At 36.7% G+C, this 19,947-nt stretch overlaps 1 protein-coding gene across 2 annotated transcripts in view; it reads left to right on the forward strand.

Annotated features, from left to right (window-relative positions):
* Positions 1-2,749: 2,749 nt before the first annotated feature.
* Positions 2,750-19,947, forward strand: part of LOC109076672 (protein shisa-9) — a 69,131-nt gene continuing 51,933 nt past the window's right edge. The window contains exons 1-2 of one of the 2 annotated variants that reach the window (XM_042720673.1): positions 2,750-3,177; positions 4,630-5,828. In XM_042720673.1, the coding sequence (XP_042576607.1) occupies positions 5,284-5,828 (545 nt within the window). In that variant the 5' untranslated portion in view covers positions 2,750-3,177; positions 4,630-5,283. The remainder of the gene's footprint in view (positions 3,178-4,629; positions 5,829-19,947) is intronic. The other variant, XM_042720672.1, reaches the window with a different exon arrangement.

Consider the following 19,947-nt stretch of genomic DNA (forward strand, 5'->3'; position numbering starts at 1 on the left):
TGGTTCGAGGTTCAGTTTTGTGGCTTCAAACTACTTCCACTGCATATAGTAGCATGCCCATCTTTTCTTTTATTTATGGATATGATGTAAACACGCATCTATGAATGACGAAAGTATGCAGTTTCTGTGGAAATCTGTCCCAACAGCTCTAAAATATAAGTAATTATTATAGGCTTACCATAGGGTATGATAAATGATAAATTATGATAAATGCTAGTAAAACCTCTTGCTTGGACCTACAGAATTCAGATCCTGGCTGAGATGAACCGAACAGACAGATAAACACAAAGCAAATGAGTACATGGGATTATCCAAGGCCACTTGCCTCCATTTAGAAGAGAAACAGCATGATCAGGCCAGAGAGAGAGAGTATCTGAAATGATTAAGGGTAAGTTTCCCCTGACCTGAATGCTCATTGCCCCTTATTTCTCCCACAAGACTTCTGGACTCATCCGTTCCTTCCTTGTGGTGCCAAGAGCCGCTGGTGTGCCAGAGCAATAATTCAATACCAGAGAGAAGACACAGAGACTGATTTTGATTACAAAGATGCTATGAGAAGAGAAGGAAATGGAAAAATGCATGGGAATCAATGGTGAAATGACCAAGGTCATGGGTTCACTTCGGAGAGAACAGCCTGAATGCACTGTAAAAGTGACAACGTCAATATGGAAAAATAAGTGATCAAAATCAGTAAACACTGGATTGTGTGAGATGATTCCTTGTGGCCAGAGAAAGCTACGTTTCCCCCAGCTTCAAAATCCCTTTCTGCTGTCAGCTGCGGCCTGTTTTCTGAAACATCAGTGCTGTAGAGCAGCCTGTTTAAATGAGTCAGAAATATTTAAAAGCAATCAGAGCTCATAGAGCCACCGGCAACCAAAACACTCAACGAAAACATTATCATATATGCAAATGATTCTCTCTTTCTTGCTCTGTTCTTGTTGTTCTTTACTTGACCTCATTTATTTTCTTTCTCTGCTGCTTTTTATCCAACTCTCAGTGGGTAAATCTCACGAAAGCTGTTGGGAAAGTGTGCAACAATTTGTTGCATTGTGACAATATTTTCATGACAGTTAAGCACGTTTAAACCCCGCCTCCCCAGCTGTCAGTAGCAGCTCATGCTCATTGGAAATACGTGACTACATTTTTGCGTAACCGCAAATATGTTGCTCTCAGTATATTTCACTGCACTTTTCAGGTGACACATTCACAAGAGGTGCTAAAAGCAACATAATTGTTTTCTATATTGCAATTTTTTTTTTTTTTTTTTAAACAGCACAGTGTAATGGAAAATCATGCATTCTGCAAAACGATGTTGTGATTGTTTGTAGCATGTTTTTCACACAAATGCAATGTTGTACCAGGTGAGGTACTGAGCAAGTTTACTACATCAGAAAAGCCGTACATATAGAGCTGGTTAAGTGATGCAAATGTCAAAATGTATTAGTTTACAAATCATTCACTATGGTAGAAGCGTTTTTAGGTTGTGACACTGTGCAAGGCATCTGTCAAAAATAAGTCTTTATCAATAATTTGCCCCTGTAATCATTATATAAAATTGTGTTGGCTGACTTTATAGACACTCATCCCTTTTTGTTTATGTATTTTATTATTTATTTTAAAAATTTGCAGTTGTGATTTCATGTATTATTCTATTCAAATTATATGCTAATGCTTGGTATAATATTTTACTGAAATTACAGTGATAATATTGCAGAATTTTAATTGTGGAATTTGTGGCAAATGGGTCTGTTATGTTTGCTTTATTCTGTGTAGAATACAGGTAAAGACATTTAAAAACAATTATGTATTGTATTTTGTATTAGTATGGATACATTAGTATTGTTTTTTACATTATAATGAATATTGGGAGGAATGCATTTAGTTATCATGAAAATTGTCACAATGCAAAAATATATTGATATATATACGGTACTCAAAGCTTATTTATCTTATATAAATAAAAAAGCTAATAAATTCTGGCATTTTTTCACAAACTATAGCAACTACAGACTTGAGTTTGAGTTCAAACATGTAATACATACATATTCTAAATTGCTAATTACAAACGTCTGCAATTAGATTATTATTATTTTATTTTTTTTGTATTTTTTTTTTGGTTCTTTGGGGTATGACATTTTCTACAATATTCTACATTCAACAAATATTATATATTTGGCTGAGATTCACTCAAATATTTTTGCTTTTCCAAGATAAGATTTATCATTTCCTTAAACACTAAAATTCACTCTCTTCTCAGTCCATATTTCTGGATTCACTCTTCCGTCGTTCCTTCCTCTCCATGATCCCTCCGTTCTGTTAATCCCCTGCTGCTTCTTGCCCATCATCTCAGCCAAACCCCAAAAGAGCGCTGTGCATGTGCCACACACACACACACACTCACACACACACACACACACACACACACACACACACACACACACACACACACACACACACACACACACACACACACTCACACACACAGATCTGTGACCTGCTGTCTCAGTAAACACTGCTGCAGTCATCTGTTGAACCACAAGATTTTGTTTTCAAAGATAGAAAGAGAAAAACGCAATAGATAATTGACACACACACAAAAAAAAATGATAGCAGGTTGTGGAGACACTGAGAGCAGGCAAACATATGGCAAAGTGGAGGCAGAAACAGAGGGAAACGACAGGACTATTTTAGAACAGTGGGAACAAAACATGGGACAAAGGAGGGAGAAGGTGTCAATGACAGAGAGAAAAAGGGAAAGGGGGGCGAGTCAGCAAACGAGATGCGCTCATTCGCTCACGAGACAAACTGAGTGAGAGAGTGTGTGTGAGAGAGAGAGAGAGAGAGAGAGAGAGGGAGGGAGAGAGAAAGAGAGAGAAGGAGCGTGAGCCACTATCATTCGTTCCTGACTCCACACGGGAACACACCATCCCTGGAACACGGAATCTGGCTGGGAACGGAGAAACGGGATTGCACTGGGACGAAAAAACTGAGGAGAATAAATATACCTGCCATCCGTTGGTCTTCCTCACTCATCTGTCATCCACTGTCACTTTTTCTTTTTCTGAGGAGAACTTCTTCAGAGCATCCAGTGAAAACACATACATATAGAGATATATCTATAACAATCCTATACATATATCAATATACAGTATGCCTGTTTTCATAAACAGCGTATGGGTAAGCAGATGGATTCAGATTCTACGCTTCAGAAGCATTTCCTCCATTGTAGGAAGCTGATCTGTTGCATTCTGAGACGTGTGCATCTGCACCACGCGTCCACATGGAGAAAGACAGACACAGAGAGGGAGCTTAGATAGGTGCTTTGGGAGCTGGATTAGGTGTGCTGTTCTGTCTTTTCATGGGTGTGTGTGTGTGTGTGAGCTTTTTGCATTTTTGTGTCTGAAAAACTAAAGGGGCTGTAATGCTGAGACTCTCTTTCTTTCTTTGTGTGTGTGCGTGTGTGTGTGTGAGTGTATGGTAGATGATAGAATTGAGAAGTAATGATAGAACTGAGAAGAAGAGGCCCCAAAGAAGCCAGATGTTGCTCTTTTATTGCTCAGGAGATATCTCACTTCGGTTTCTTTGAGTAGCAACTTTGTGTCAGATGTTTCTCCTGAAATTTCTTTGGAGAAACAAACAGAAGCTAAACTAATATTGTGGATAGCATAGCTCAGATCATTTTGATTTCGATTAGAATGAGTTTGAGTTCATACTAAAATCACAGACTTTGGTGTCTTGGTCAAAATAGAGGATAGTTTGAGGTAATGTTGAGATCTCTGTTGAACCTCTCCTCAAGAGAAGCACCCATTTTAACTGGAGACTGTGGTCTAGAAGACAGAATGGAGATGTTAGAGAGATCTTATTTGTGATTTCTCTTTCCTGTGGGGTCTGCGAGTATGTTTGTCAGCGAGAGAGAAGCAGAGAGCGTGTGTGAACGAGAGAGAATATCTTATCACAAGTGCCCAATTTGAGAAACAGCTGTATGTTTACACACAGAATAGACTTCAGCAGATCAGATCAGACCTGTTAGTTTGAGATATTTGAAAAGAAGTGGGCTAAGAAGAGTTGTGTTTTGGTTATGTTTTGGCTTCCAATAAAGAGCAATCGAGTGGAAAAAAACAATCTGCAATGTTGCTCATTCTGATCTAAGATTAGCACATGCATCTTTAAAAGGTCCAACACATTTTATTTATGACAAAATATTTTATCATTAAAGTGTCCATGTTACGTATATTACAATTATGTAAAAATAATGAAATGATTAATACATTTCATAATCATATTTTTTATTGTGTTATGATTACAATCATTAATCATTATATATATCATTTAATTTTTATGTATCTACATATTTAGACTTAGAACTACAGTATATATTCCAATTAACATTAATGTATTCAGAACTGTCAGCAAAAATATTTGTGTGGCAATGCATGAAATATATTTTGACCCAAAAGCATATAGTTTACATTTATATATTCAGACTTATTCGTATATTTGTATAGTATATTATAGTTTTATTACTTATCAATAACTGTCACATGAACATCTTAGCAGAAATCTTTAATCATAATCTTTTTTCAACTGAAAATGGGAGTTTATGACAGTATATTTGGTGTTTTGTCACAGGGGACAGAACTGAGCAGAAGGAAGACGCATTGATTGTGAAAACAAACGCGTCAGGAGGACTAAAGAACGACAGATATTCCTTTGAGAGAACAGAACAGTGTAAAACACTGAAAATGACTTGTGGAATACCTCCGAACTGTAGCGTGAGGCATCTCTTCCTCGCTGGCAACACACAATGTTCAGTTGGACAAAGATCACGAATAAGGCTTGATTCCAACAGTGTCATTTCTTCAGGCTTCTGAATTGGAATTCTACCAAGTGTTGTTTTTTTTTTTTTTTTTTTTTTTCTCGGACCACGAAACAGTTTGTCTCAGGGTTAGATCCTCGAATCTGGAGTCTCTCCAAAGGGGAGGAATCTTGCTCGCTCTCACTCTCTCCCTGTATTGATGAGAACGGCGAGCACGCTGTGTGCTGAAGTGGCGTGGAAAGCTCTCCGTCTTGTTCCCTGATGAGGGCTGCATTCCCTGTATCAGCTTGCTGTTTAGGAGCCGGACAACAAGTCAGCATTAAACCTGCTCTAAACTTGGAGACAGAACTCTTTGCTCAGCAAACTTGCTTTCTTGGTTCACATTAACTAAACTCTGTTGGTTTAATTGTCCCCAGTGGCGCTGTTGCATTCTGGGATACGCATTGTGGGATTACTCAAAGAGGATCATGGCTGCCTCACACCTGTTTCTGAATGTGTTGACTGCCGTTTTACTGTTGAGCTACGTTTCTTACGGTCAAAAATCCAACACTGCCAGCACAGGTGAACAAGCCACAAATCGGACGGCTGCTCCATCTGGTGCCCCGGAAGTCACACTCGCGACCCCGGGGTCAGACGCAGATGAAACCCCGTCAGCTGGGAGCCGCTGTTGGGGTTACTATGATGTAATGGGCCAGTGGGATCCTCCGTTTAACTGTAATGCAGGAATCTACCTGTTCTGCTGTGGCTCCTGCTACTACCGATTTTGCTGCCAGTTCAAGGTTCACAGTCTGGACCAGACATCTTGTTCCAATTACGATACGCCGGTGTGGGCCAACACAGGCAAACCGGCGGCTCCGGTGACTGACGTCCAGGAGGAACCGGATCGAGACCGCACTCACATGATTGTGTACATAATATGTGGAGTGGTGGCCATCATGGTGCTGGTTGGGATCTTCACCAAATTGGGCCTGGAAAAAAGTCAAGGAGGACAGACGGACATGACAAACTCCAGGTGAGTGGGTGTGAGGATGACTTCATTGCTTAGAGGTCGCTTGTTAATTAGATTCTCAGAGATGTCTCATTTAAGTATCAACTTTGCATTAGATTTTGATTCTTACAATTACTGAAGAGACTTTTTGACATTCAGTAAATGTATGGAACTGTAAAGATCAAACCTTTTGATCTGAGTTTTTATTTTAGACATTTGCATCTTGGCAAATCTGAGCACTGTTTGAGTTTTCTTCAGAAATTGTAGAGGAAACACATGTGAGTGGCTAAGAGTTAGACCAAAGTCTCTATTTGTTTGTCTGTTGCAGACAACCATTTTGAGTTCCACAAATACATTTTTTTTGTCATCTTCATTCTTAAAAATAAAGTTTTTATTTTTTAAAATTAATATGGTTCTATGAAGAACCATAAGAGCTGTTTCTTGTTGGCATGTAGGAGGTTCTGCAGATTATTGAAAAGTTCTTGAGAAAAAAAATGGTTCTTTTAGGAACTATTTACTGAAATGTTCTTTGAGGAACGGGTCTTCTGTGGCATTGCTGTGAACCCCCCATGTGGAACGTGTATCCTTTAGAAAACTATATATATGCTAATGCTTTGAAGAACTCAGAAACCAAAACTAGAATCTGAAGAACTTATAATGTAACATTAAGATTTTACCTCAAAAAAATCATAGGCTAAATCCAGCTCAAGAACCTTATATAGAACCTTATATTATTATTAAGAAAAAAGAGTTTTCCTCAATTTTAAGGTGTTGCAAAGAACCAACAGAGTCTTAAAGTGGGGACCAAACAACTGAGACCACTAGTGAAAAAGCTACTATATGATTACAGATTATATTGATAGAATTACGAGTAGAAAAAATATCTTAGTACTTTGTATATTCTTTATTGATGGGAGTTCTCGAGCTGCATAAATTCCTTGAGCTCACATGTTCTCCAGCATAATTTAAGACAACCCTAAGAGCATATTTGTGCTCCAGTGGAAGAATGAACATCTGACCATCTGTACAAAGAGTCACATAATCAGTGTCACAAATTATTTGATTAGTAACCTAGAAACAGTGCAGAATTTTTTATATTTTTTTTATGGAAACTTTAATTGTTTCACACATTTCAAAATCCAAAACTTTTCTAGCTTTTAATAAACTCCGTTTTTAGGTTTTCAGTGCGGTTTCAGACTTCTGCTCCCTACTGTATTTCTATGATTATACATTCACGTTGATTTCTCAAAGCTTAGCTTTTGTTAGAGTGGAACTGTACAGTACTAGCTGCGATCAGTTCAAAAGAAGAAGCACAATGAAACATGTATATTTTTTTACTCCTCTACTATGTTTTCCGACTATATGACGTTTGTGAAAAAAAAAAGAAAAAGAAAACTATTTTAATGCACTCAACACCATCATAATGTAAATAAAGTTGACACTTTGGTCTCTCTTCAGCACGGGGAAGCGTAGTGCTGTCCTCCGGGGGTGGGAAGAGTGGGACGTCAGTCCAGCTATCTGTCTCTCATCCGTAATGTGGCATGGCAGACAGACACCACCATGATTTAATGAGGGCTATTGATAAGGCCTGGAAGCATGCCATGCCCGAGATAGAAAGCGCGCGCGAGAGAACGAATGATAGATTATCCATTGTCTGCTGATTTTAGCGGGTGGGTAAAAACAAATCTCTTACACTCTGTGAAGCAATAAAAAAATCACACGGCAGAGATGCATTTCTAAATGTGATAAAATTGATAAGAGTTTCTGATGGTAAAGATATGTGTGTGAGATGCACAAAATGACAAAGGCAGTGTTAGAAGGGCAAGCCAGTGAAGTGTATAGCCAGCTTGTTAATTTAACACGATTTATCACAGGAAAGCTTAATGAGGCTTGATAAATGGGTGCCAAAAGTAGTGAATAGTTTGTGTTATAATGGTGCAGCTAAACATATCCAGTGTCTGTTGGGATGAAATACAGAGGCACATTGAGGAGAGAAAGAGAGTGATTCTATTGACCAGCTCTGAGAAATCCAATGAGGCCAACATGACTGGATTCATCCAACACAAACATGGGCCAGTATAGAGACCAACGTGCTCGCACACACATACACGAAACCTATCCTATGCCACTGACCTTATTAAATCGCAGGGTCAGAACAGTGACTAATGACTGGTGAAATGTCTAGAAACCAAAGTGACGTGCTTCATTTGAGTGTGCGGATGCATGTGCGCACTGAGCAAACTGACCGTGCTGGCTTGAGACGTTCAGGTTTTATGTTTTTATGCATAATCTGACCTTTAATAATTACCTTTGGTGTATTTGAAGGGCGTCTTGCGTTTGAGTGCGCTTGCAAACTGTGTTTGCTGGTGTGGGTTTATGTGATGTGTAAAATCAATTCAGTTCAGCATGAAATGATGCTTTTTCACCACTACTCGAGTGATGGTTGGACTGTGCGAACACTCTGCTTTCTACTTGCATTATTTTTATGTGCATGCTTGACAAGCCTCTTGGTCAGACATGCCAAGTTTTACTAAGACAAAGTTAGTAAACGGAGAGCCAGAGAGTCTTTGAGAGAGCATTTGTGTGCTTACGAAGTAAACATCGTGCATTCGTGCTGAGTGCCTCTATTACATGATCATCCAGGCAATAATGGAAGTGGCTCTGTAATGTTTTTTTAATGTCTAAAATGTGTGAACATGCAAATAAAGCTTCACATTGAGAGGCTGTGAGAAAAGAAAGAGCACAAGAAGGACAAAAGTAAGGGCAGAAACTCGTAAAGTTTTTAATGAGTGTGTCCTCAGTAAACACCAAGATGCTTGCTTTCTAATACATGCACCATGTTGCCAGGAGTTAGCAATAATAGCAAATATTTGTCCATTTGAAAAAATAGTTACCAGTGGGCTATGTTGCAATGCTTTCGAAGATGAACTTCACCTTCAGCTTCCATGTCCTGGTCAAAATCTCTGTTTCCACTAGGTCGAAGTAAATGGTTCAAGGTTTGTCTGGTTTGCATGGTCCAATTAACCCCTGGTGGTTGATGTCATAATTACACCATCTGGTTCTGAAGTGCATCTTCTTCAATTCCAAAGTAGCTGTGCATTCTAAAAAAAACAAAAAAAAAAAAAAAAACACATTGTGAGTGACGTATAAATCACAGATGATTCATTATATTATCATATATGTTTTTCCATTGGCCTGTTTTTGGAGGGCTCATAAAGCTTAATGTATCATTTGATACACAAATTATAAACATGATTAAAAAATGCTGAAAAACCTATTGCGCACAATTTACTACATGCCTTCAGTCATTTGAATGATAGCTCATACTTCTTTGGCAAGTAAAAAGCCTATTAGTACAATTCTAAAAACGATGAGGTCATGGTTCTCGTATCTATTTGAAATCTTTACTAGTTTTTATAATGTAAACGTAAAAATAACTTTAATCTTTTACACTTTTCAAGATGAACATTTACTGGACGGAAGCAACTTAGGTTTACATGATTATCCATACATCATTTTGATACAAATCATTAAAATGTGAATTTCAAATTTGATACAATAGGCCTTTGAGGAATGCCGAACACAGAAGAAGATATTTTGAAGAATTTTGAAGAACCAAACATTTGTTGGTTCCCACTGACTTCCATGGTAGAGAAAGAAATACTATGGATGTCAATGGGGACCATACGGAGCCCCGCACATGGCATGCAGGAAAAAATAGTAGGTTAAATCGTGCACACGATTTACTAATTCGTTCCCTCAATGTACTAAAACGTGCACATGATTACTATTGCGTTCCCTCGATTTACTATTTCGTTCACTAGATTTATAAATTGTGTGCACGATTTACTAATTCATTCCCTCGATTTGCTAAATCATGTGCACGATTTAGCAAATCGAGGGAACGCTATAGTAAATCGAGGGAACGCAATAGTAATCGTGTGCACGTTTTAGTACATTGAGGGAACGAATTAGTAAATCGTTGCGCACAATTTATTTATTTTTTCTTGCATGTCATGTGCAGGGCTCCGTAGGACCATCAACTGTTTGATTACCAGCATTCTTCATAATATCTTCTTTTATGTTCAACATACAAAAGAAACTCTTACAGGTTTGGAACGACATAACGGTGAGTAATTGATGGCAAATTTTAATTTTTGGGTGAGCTATCCCTTAAAATATCATCTTAGTAAGGAGTTTTATTTTTAGATATGGGTGTGGAAGTTAGTTTTAAATGCATTTTATGTAAGTCTGCTTTAAATCTCATTGATTGCAAGCTATCAGAATTTCATCTTATTTTTTGGCCGCACTAGTTCAGGCCTCCAAGCTTTTTCATTCTTGAGTATGACCTTCATGTTTTCCTAAATGAGCAATAAAAGTCTGATGTATCAAATATGATACTTAACAGAAACACACACGCAAAATAAACTGTTCCATCTCAAAATTATGTATAGAGTTTAATAGGGTTTATAGGGTTAAGAGCCCTCCAAAATTAACAAATAGACCTCTCATGTATGTGTACATTTGAGGAGCTTGTGGTTCATTTTACGGATAAACCTCGCCACAGATTTCTCTTTCTCTGATTTCAGAGAGTTGGTTTGCTAGTCTATATTCAGCTTTACTGGCCAGCAGACAGGGCCCACAGAATACAGTGGTGCCCCATTAAAAATGCATTACGACTTCTGATAGAGCTGATTCCCAAAGCTGGCCCTGGGACTATTAATGCGCTTGACAAACAAACTGAGCTCCACAGTGAGTCCACCAAGGTGAGCAGAAACCAGCGGGAGACGTCTCACAGGTCCTTCTATACAAACCTCATGAATACACAGAAACCTGCCGCACTTCACTTAGCCACAGGTCAAAGACTCCTGGGTGTTTTTCACTGCTTTCAAAAGGAAAGAAAGGGCAGAATTGATGAGAACTGATGCAAAATGACTCTTGACACATTTGGCAGGGTAATGAGAAAGAAATGAATCTTAAAGTGCAAAAAAAAAAAAAAAAAAAAAAAAAAAAAGAAGAAAAAAAAAGCGGGCTCATAAAAAAAGAAAGTAAATGTAATCTATAAAATTGTTATGTATTTGCTTCATCACATAAGCTGAAATTAATGGTAAAATTAATGAAATATGTATATGAATAAAATTCTGAAGCCTTGATTCCTCCATTATCTGTAATGCTAAACATATTTCCACCTCCTGAGGAGTTTGCTAATTACTCTGCCCATTCGCAAATTTCCATCAACAATAAATCATGCATATGCTAATGTGTCTGTTTACCTTTTTATGAACTTTCTAGTAAACACAGTTGTGTTGTTTTAGTCCTAATAAACCTTCTTGCCTTCCATACCGTGCTAATTCATGTTGATAGTATCCCATTAGTTTGCATTAATTGTTGGTGTAAAACTTAGTATTGCCTCGGGGCAGGTTAATTGTTAGCATAAAATGCTATGTTTTGTAATATTCCCCCAGTTACATTTATTGTTAGCATGTTAACACTAACAAGTGGGTTATTGCAATGACATGTTTGGTTTTGAAATCCTGCTCACTGCATACATTTAATGGCGAACAATGTTGTCTTTACCAGTAATTAGCTTCCCAATTAACTGTAGCACAGGCTCATCAGTGTCATTGTGATATTGTTTCCTGTCTGAGAACATAGTTTGATTAGTCATTGTCTGTCTTTGAAAGCATCTCTAAAGGAAATATATATATATTCCCTTTTGAGTGTATAGTTTGATTAGTCATATATATATATATATAGAAGAGACCGGGGGCCTTGTTGTCACAAGGACGTTGTCAGAAACACTGTATCTCAAGATTTGAGTCAAAGGTCCTGAGAACATAGTTTGATTAGTCATTGTCTGTCTTTGAAAGCATCTCTTGTTTGTTTGTTTGTATTTTCTGATTTAAAATATTCTTATTGTGTGTTTTATTTTCATAAGATTTGTACTATCTGTTGAGTATGAATTGAAGGTAATTAAGATTAATCAATTCTATTAATTCTATTAATAATTAAAATAGAAATATTAGATGAAAATCTTGAACTAAAAAATTGAATGAATAAATAAAAAAATAGCAAAGTTTTCTTGCCCTGGCAACTAATTGAAATAAGTTTAAGTTAATGAATAAATAATTACTAAAACTGAAATAAAAATAGATTAAACATTAATAGTAATTTTTAAAAAAGACAAAAAGCACACAACAAAATTACAAATAAACAATAAGTAATTAAACCAAAAAACCTAAAATGAAAAAAAGCTAATTCAAAATATTAATAGAGATTATAACAGTAAATAAATAATATTATGCAGAGTTTACCTAAGTTGTAATTTTACAATATCTGCTTGCTAAATCAATGTTTTGATATTTTTGTGCTTAATAATTTTGCTTAGAAAATATTAAATAGCCTATTAGCATTGCCATTTTAAAAAGGCTCCCTGTGTGACAGCTTTCCCCACTATAGGTTGTCATGTGTTAATTGATCTATATGCCTTTTCCCCCCCTGGGCAATAATGGTGGAAATATTCCACTTTTTAAAAAAAAAATTATTTGGAGACAAAACTTTTGTTTATACAGAAATTGACTGTGAAATATAAAGCTATACTAAAAAAAATTCAGTAGAGTAAAAAATGGGGCAACTAGCCCCAGTCTCCTTTACTGTTCCTCAACAGAATGTCCTGCTGGCTGAAGACGTGACCTGTCAGTTTCTCCGCATGCTTGGACACATTGAGTCGTGGTGCTCATGCGGGTGACAGAAAATGGGAAAGTCTCATCTACTCATAATTTCCTGTCAGTTTTATTGAGTGTATCTATCATTAAAAACTGCACCCCCTAACCTCACTTTAGCCCCTTTGACACACCAATAGCCCATCACACGGACATCCTGTTCCGCTTCATTGAAGATTGAGAGGGCTCAGAGGGCTTTTGGCAGCTCGAGGCTCAGCTATCAGAGCCTTTTGAGATTAGCAGTTTCACTGCATGTACCTGTCTATCAATGCCTCAGTGAAGAAGCTGAACAGCACGTTACACACAGACGGACATCACTTCGGCTATAAAGGTGACCGTCTTGTAAAGCTACTAAATGGACCACTGCACCCATGATTGTTGCAATTCCTCTAGGAAACTGCCTTTCTTAGCTCAAGAGCAAAGATGTCAGTGATGGATGCTGCCACTATGGATGGATTAGACACCGATTACAGAGCTTCACCGCAGGATACTGCTCTGCCCGAGATTTCATTTTGACTTAAATACCACGAGGAGTAAAAGGCTAAAAGCAAAAAATGATGTGTTTTGCAGGGGCGACATCAAAAAATGATGTCAGAAGGCAAACTAGTCTTACGGCAGAAAGACATTACTAATAGGGACAGTTCAGCCAAAAATAAAAATTGTGTCATTGTGTACTTACCCTCATGTTGTCTTATTCCAGCATGACTTAGTTTTTTTTGTGTTTGAAGTCATGTTGTCTTATTCCAGCTTTAGTTATTCTATAGAGAGGTACTTACCCTCATGTTGTCTTATTCCAGCATGACTTAGCTCTTTTCTATATAATAAATGTAAATGGGGACCGGGCAACCCAGGCTCATTGGGAATAACATGCCAGTGGTAACATTTCTGCAGTATGATAATTGTGTCGTTTTTGCATGTTTTGCGGAACTTTCAAAGTAAACCATCCAGTGAGTGGAAACAGACAAATATGAATCTGGCAGTGATTCATTACGTTAGTTGTTGTATGTATCTCCACAGTTCGGTAATGAAATGTCTGGTAATCAGTTAAAGTAACATACAACCTACACTAAAACTCAACCGCAAGTTTACTGTGTCAGTAAGGAGGTGGTTATGTGATGCAAACATCAAAATATATTAGTTTACAAATCATGCACTCTGGTAAAACTGTTTTGAGGTCATAACGTAGTATTGGCCAAGGAATCATGTGTAAATACATCATTATTAATCGAAAATCTGTCCCTATTTATAATTTGTGTCAAAAAGGAGTAAATGTTATCAGTGTTTTATACTGTAGCTTCCAGTGTTCATTTTAGCTGGAAACTGTGGTGAATTGTATGTATACGTAAGTATACAATTTTGAGTTTTGCAGAAATTTAGAGACAAGTTTTTCCAATGAGCCTATGTTGGGACTAGGGATGTCAAGGTATATAAATGAAAAAAAAAAAAGGTTCATAAAAGTGGTCTATTCAACCCCAAGTCTTCCAAAGTCAAGCAGTACATGGAACATGCTACAAATCATTATTTACTGTTTATCATTGTCTCAGGTGAAGCTCTTGAAATTGACTACAAAAGTCATACTGTAAGAACAACATAGATGGTACTGGTGCCCAATGACATTGGTTCTTGTGTGTCTAATGACCAAATAATGACCAAAGCTTGGAATATCTTGTATGGATATGGTAGTTTTTCTTGTCATTTCAAAGCTTTACAACCACAGTTTCTATTCACTTTCATGATGTATAAGAGTAGCCAGTAGTTTATAAATATATATACTTTTTTTTTTTTCTCGGAAGAAAGAAAGTCATACAGGGTTTGAAAAGTGAGTAAACAATGAAAATTTTCCATTTTTGGAAAATATTTGGACAAAAACAAACAAAAGTGTTCTGATTCAGGAGACTTTCACACCTGCACATTGTAAAATAATTTGGCCTCAAAATGTAAATCTCCTTTTCATGCATACAGTACACGTGAAATGGACACACTGAACCATGTTGGCTTCAGTTTAAAAAGCTGTAGATGCCTGTGGTGTGTGTGCGTGTTTTCTGTTTTTGGCTTTCACCACACACAGAGCGTATTTGTGGTCCCCAACTGTGTAATGGTAACACACACACAACACACGCCATTTTACAGCATTACATAATGTGGGGTGATATTGAATACACCCCGGGCACAGTTTGTGACATCACTTAAACGCATCTCATTTCCCACCATTGTAATATAGCTAATGAACAGCAAACTTAACACACACATGCACGCACACATACACACACACACACACACACACACACACACACACACACACACACACACACACACACACACACACACACACACACACACACACACACACACACACACACACACACACACACACACACACACAGTAATCATACAAACTCTGTTCTAAAGTCTAATAAACTGCCTCGCTGTCTACATAGTGAGCATTTTGACTGAAATTGAAGTATAGCATCTAGGAGAGTTTGTTCCAGTGCATTCTGGGCTTGCCTTCTGTGTGAATATCCTACCTTTTGAACAGCCTTCATGTGAGGAGCATGCTGTGATGCTTTGAAATACTCGAAAAGGTAGGGAGAAAAAGTTTTGAGAGATTATACACATATATGTGGCTTTAAGTTTTTATTTATGTGGATTTATAGAAAAACACATTGACATTGCTAGTTTGTGAGGCATGTATTAATCTGTGTGTATGCTACCTCATAATTGCTGTACACCAAGTCTTAATGATTTTGATATTATACAAAAAAATAATATTTTGATATTTTAATAAATAAATAATTAAATAAATTGTTTAATAAATTATTTATTTTTTTTGTATATTTTTGGTTTACTTTTATACTTATTTTTTGTTTTTTAATCTTAGACCAGTTAATTGAAGTTTTTTAAATTGCTATGTATTAAAGATCAGTGAATATGAATAATCCCATGAATATTAATAATCACAAAAGGAAAAATATAATGATCAAAAAATTTACTTTTTGGTACTTATATGTTAGTGACTAAAGTCCATGCTTCAAAAGTTTTTAACCATTTATTTAGAGCAGAAATGTGATGTTAATGGGAAAATCAAAATATGAAGTTGTCACTAAGGTTTGTATGCACAGATATTTAGTACCCTAAAAAGTAAAATGGTTTGGCTATGATTTAATTCTCAAGCTATGAAACTTTTTTCTCTCAACTGCAATGTCAGCTTAGCATACAAACTTGTTTTATGTAAAAAATATTTGATATGCCTCAATCAACCTGACTAGACTTACACAAAAATATGTATTTTTGATAAGATAAGAAATGCATGTCGTCCCTTTTTCAAGCGTGGGTAGTGCCGCTTCCAGTGAAATCTTATTGGTTTTCTGCACCACTTAATTGTATTTTGAACATCAAGTATGTTCTGATTTGGTGTTGTGCAGTAATTATGCTTCCAATGCGTCTAAAAACAACTTGTTGCTGGAAAATTACCCCATTTGCTCTGCTCACAAGAAATTCTTGATTTGCTGTCGAAAATAATCTAAACAGAGGTCGGTTTTGGAATGTAAAATGGCACAAGTGTGTTTTGGCCTTCACAGTGAGTTGTGAGTTTGTGCATGTGCTTTATGTCTTAATCACATTGATGGAAAGTCAATGGCTAATTTGCAATTTGTTGCAGCAAATGAGTACTTTACCTTCTCCCTCTCTCTCTCTCACCTTGATCCTGAATTACTGCTGCACAGTTCCTGTTAATCCCACATAAAAAAGAGACAGCGAACACACAAAACAGTGCAGTGATAAGTATCACCAATGAGCCGCTCAGAGCTGAAGCCCTGCAGGAGGAACGATTCTTTTCTTTTCCATGTCTCATCCTTCATTTCAGAGGCTCAGCGCTGCTCAGTCATCCTGAACGGACTTGTTCCAGGGGGGGTGGTGGGATGGGGTGTGGGGGGTTGTCAAGGCCGAGCACGAGAGAGGACCTGATTGAGACCAGGGGGTGTAGGGTAGGGATTGTACAGATATTTATCTTGATCTCTGTCCTGTCAATCAAGGTACACACGCTGGAGACATCTACAGTCGATGGGAAGATGAGGGAGATAGACGAGTGAGTGGAGGAAGGACTCAGCATGAGAAGTGGCAGAGAGAGGGAAATGCATATTGTTTATTTGACTGATGAATCTAGTAGAATCAAGGAATGAAGGATCATGCTTTCATACAAAACGGGGTATTGAAATGTGTTCTATTTTAACTTGATGCACTGCCTCAAAAACAATGCTCATGGCGTGAGATGCTGAAAAGAAACATCCATCTGATGCATACAGTAATCGCAGTAATTTAAAAAATAACAACAACAAAAAAATTGCCTGTGGTTTTCAACCCTGACTGCTTGGCTGAGTATTCAGCTGTAGCTTTCTTGTAGCTGAAATTGAAAAAAAAAAAAAAAAAAAAAAATTATATATATATAAACGTAAATTTAGAATTGAAAACTGAACTGAAACTACTAAAATTACTGAAACTTTGCTTAGAAAATGCTAAAAATAAAACTGAAATAAAAATAAATAAAAGCTAAATAGGAATATTTAAAAATTGAATATGAATAAACACTATAATGCAATATATACGAAAAATAAAATATAGCTGTGGAAGGAAAACTGAAAATCAAAGTCTATTAACAAATATTAATTGCAAGTATAAAAATGGTCCTAAGACAGATTTTTTGTTTTGTTTTGAACAACCACATTAGCCCCTGCAGAATTCTTCATATCTCCTCTAAAGCATGCAGGTGCAGTCTGACCTTTACAGGAGGAGGTGCAGGTCCACCTGGAGGTTCAGGTCATTCATCTCGGAGGTGGAGTATGGTTTTGTCTTGTTCCAGAGTGGAAGGCGGTTGCTGTGCCAGTTGTTGCAGTGGTGCAGGATTGATGTTTTTATAAACCTTCACTCAGCAAAGGTGCCGGTGGTTCATCATTTCCCCCTAATTGCACCGTCGTGGACTGCGGTGTGTGCACCAGTTAAGTCAGCCGGCGTGTGTGAGAGAGTGTTTTTTTCCAAGTGGATTAAATACCTATGTGACGCATTCATCCTCATAAGGGAGTGATAAATGTGTGCGTACGTTGGATTTATTTTCTCTCTTTAACCGCACATCACATTCAGCCATTCGGTTCACTGAAGCTGTTCTAACAACATTCTGGTCTTCCAGTACCCAGAGCAAAAACCCTTCTGTGTTTCTTCCACAAGCACATTAGCTCGAGTAAAGCTGACCCAAATTGAAGTGCTCGGCTCAAACCACATGTCCATTGTGGATGTGTTTGGAATTCTCTGCGCGGCCGCGCCGTAAATGGCTGTTGGTTTTCAGACAGTAGAGCCGATTAACTTGATTTAGGATTAAATTGCTTGCACAAAATTTCATTTACTGCTTACCTCTGGCTGAACGCCACATCACAAGCAAAGATACACACAGAAACAATGTTCTGCTTAATGTGTAGTGTCTTTCCCATATATATATATATATATATATATATATATATATATATATATATATATATATATATATATATATATATATTAGTGGTGTCAAATTAAAATAAATCCAAATAATCAAAAAGAAAAAAAAAGAAAAAAAAAGTTTTTGTCTACATAATATATATGTGTGAACTGTATATTTATTATGTGTATATACATTTATGTTTATATTCTTATATTTATATTATATATATAAATATATTTAATATGTAAACATGTTTTTCTTAAATATATACATGCATATATATATGTATTTATATATACATATATATATATATATATTATATATATATATATATATATATATATATATAAAGCCATTTAAAGATTTAAAGCCATTCCAAACTTTTTAAAATTCATTGTTATATATAAAGCCATTTAAAGATTTTTAAAATTCATTGTTTTTTGATTTAATTGTTTTTTGATGAATAATATCACCTTCACCCATAAATAGCTTACAGCCTATCGATTCTCACTTTATTTAAAAATGTATGCCTCTTCTGTCTCTCTCTTTTAAAAATATCCTAGAATTCCCTCTCTACCCCTTTACCTAACACTTTTATTTCATAACACGCACACACATTCTCAAATCTCTTGTGCGTTCAGACTGAAAGCTCTGTCTCCCCTCAGTAAATACTCTCAAATCGCTCACGGATTTTATCTGAATCCAGAGTTTTATTTCTCACCTCTCTCTGATATCTCTTAGGAAAGTTTGTGTGTGTGTGTGTGTGTGTGTGTGTGTGTGTTGTAATGCAGTTCTCGGTTTAGCCCAGTCAGCTCTACAGTTATTAACACAGTTTACACAGTTATAGCAATGCAGCCGCCAGGATCAACGTGACGCAACCATAGAAGGACACAGAGCCACACACATTCATAAAAAGCATGTGCCCTTGAGTGAAGTGCAGTATATAAACCCAATATTCCCACTGGCCCAGTGTAAAAACAGGCAATCAATGAAAACGGACCTGTTCATTTGAAAGCGAGGAGGTATGACCCAGCATTTCGCCCTCTGAGTGTGTGGATCTGTCTCTCCTCTCCGCCATAATGAAACATGCCGTTATAAAACAAAACGAGTTGGTCTGGAGGAGAGAAAATGAGTTCTTTGATGGAGTTCCACAGGGGACGAGATCACAGGACGTGTATATGAGAAAGATCAGAACACAACCTCAGCAAAGCACAGAGAGAGACGGAGATGAGAAGGAGAAATGAAGCTCTTTAATGTGGAAGTTTTTGCATCTCTCAACCATAGCTCACCCCAAAAAATTAACGTTCTTCATATCTTTCCATACCTATATGAGTTTCTTTTTGCAAAGTCCTTTCACTTTTCCATTCTATTACAATAAATGGGGACAGCTTTAAAGCGTCAAAATGACAAAAGGCACTATAAAAGTATCATAAATGTAGTCTATGTGCACTTTTTTTTCAAGAATTACAGTTTGCTTTACCTCCATTATGTGGTTTGCTTATGTTGTGCATTATGAATGCAAAGGGAGAAAAGTTCACGTTTTCATGACAGTGAGACACTTATTCTAATTTTATGCAGATGACACAATGATTGATATACTTTTTACTTACAGTAAAAACTGTAATGTTGTATAATGTTGTATGGTTGTACGTGTATGTTTAAACCATTTTTGCTTATTTTATGTTTACTAAGTATATTTTTCTGTTTATTTTATTAATTTACACAATTTAAATTAATTTTAGTTTTCAATTAAATTATTTTGAATTAAACATGATCCTGATTGTCACACGATCCTTCAGAAATCAGTCTAACATGCTGATTTGCTGATCAAAACACATTTCTTATTATCATCAGTGTAGAAATCAGGTTGCGCTAGCTTAATCATTTTTTTTTATGGAAACTGTGATACATTTCCTTTCAGGATCTGCTGATGAATAGAGATTTCAAAAGAACA

This window comes from Cyprinus carpio, chromosome B3, assembly GCF_018340385.1.
Source record: "Cyprinus carpio isolate SPL01 chromosome B3, ASM1834038v1, whole genome shotgun sequence".
NCBI classification, from domain to species: domain Eukaryota; kingdom Metazoa; phylum Chordata; class Actinopteri; order Cypriniformes; family Cyprinidae; genus Cyprinus; species Cyprinus carpio.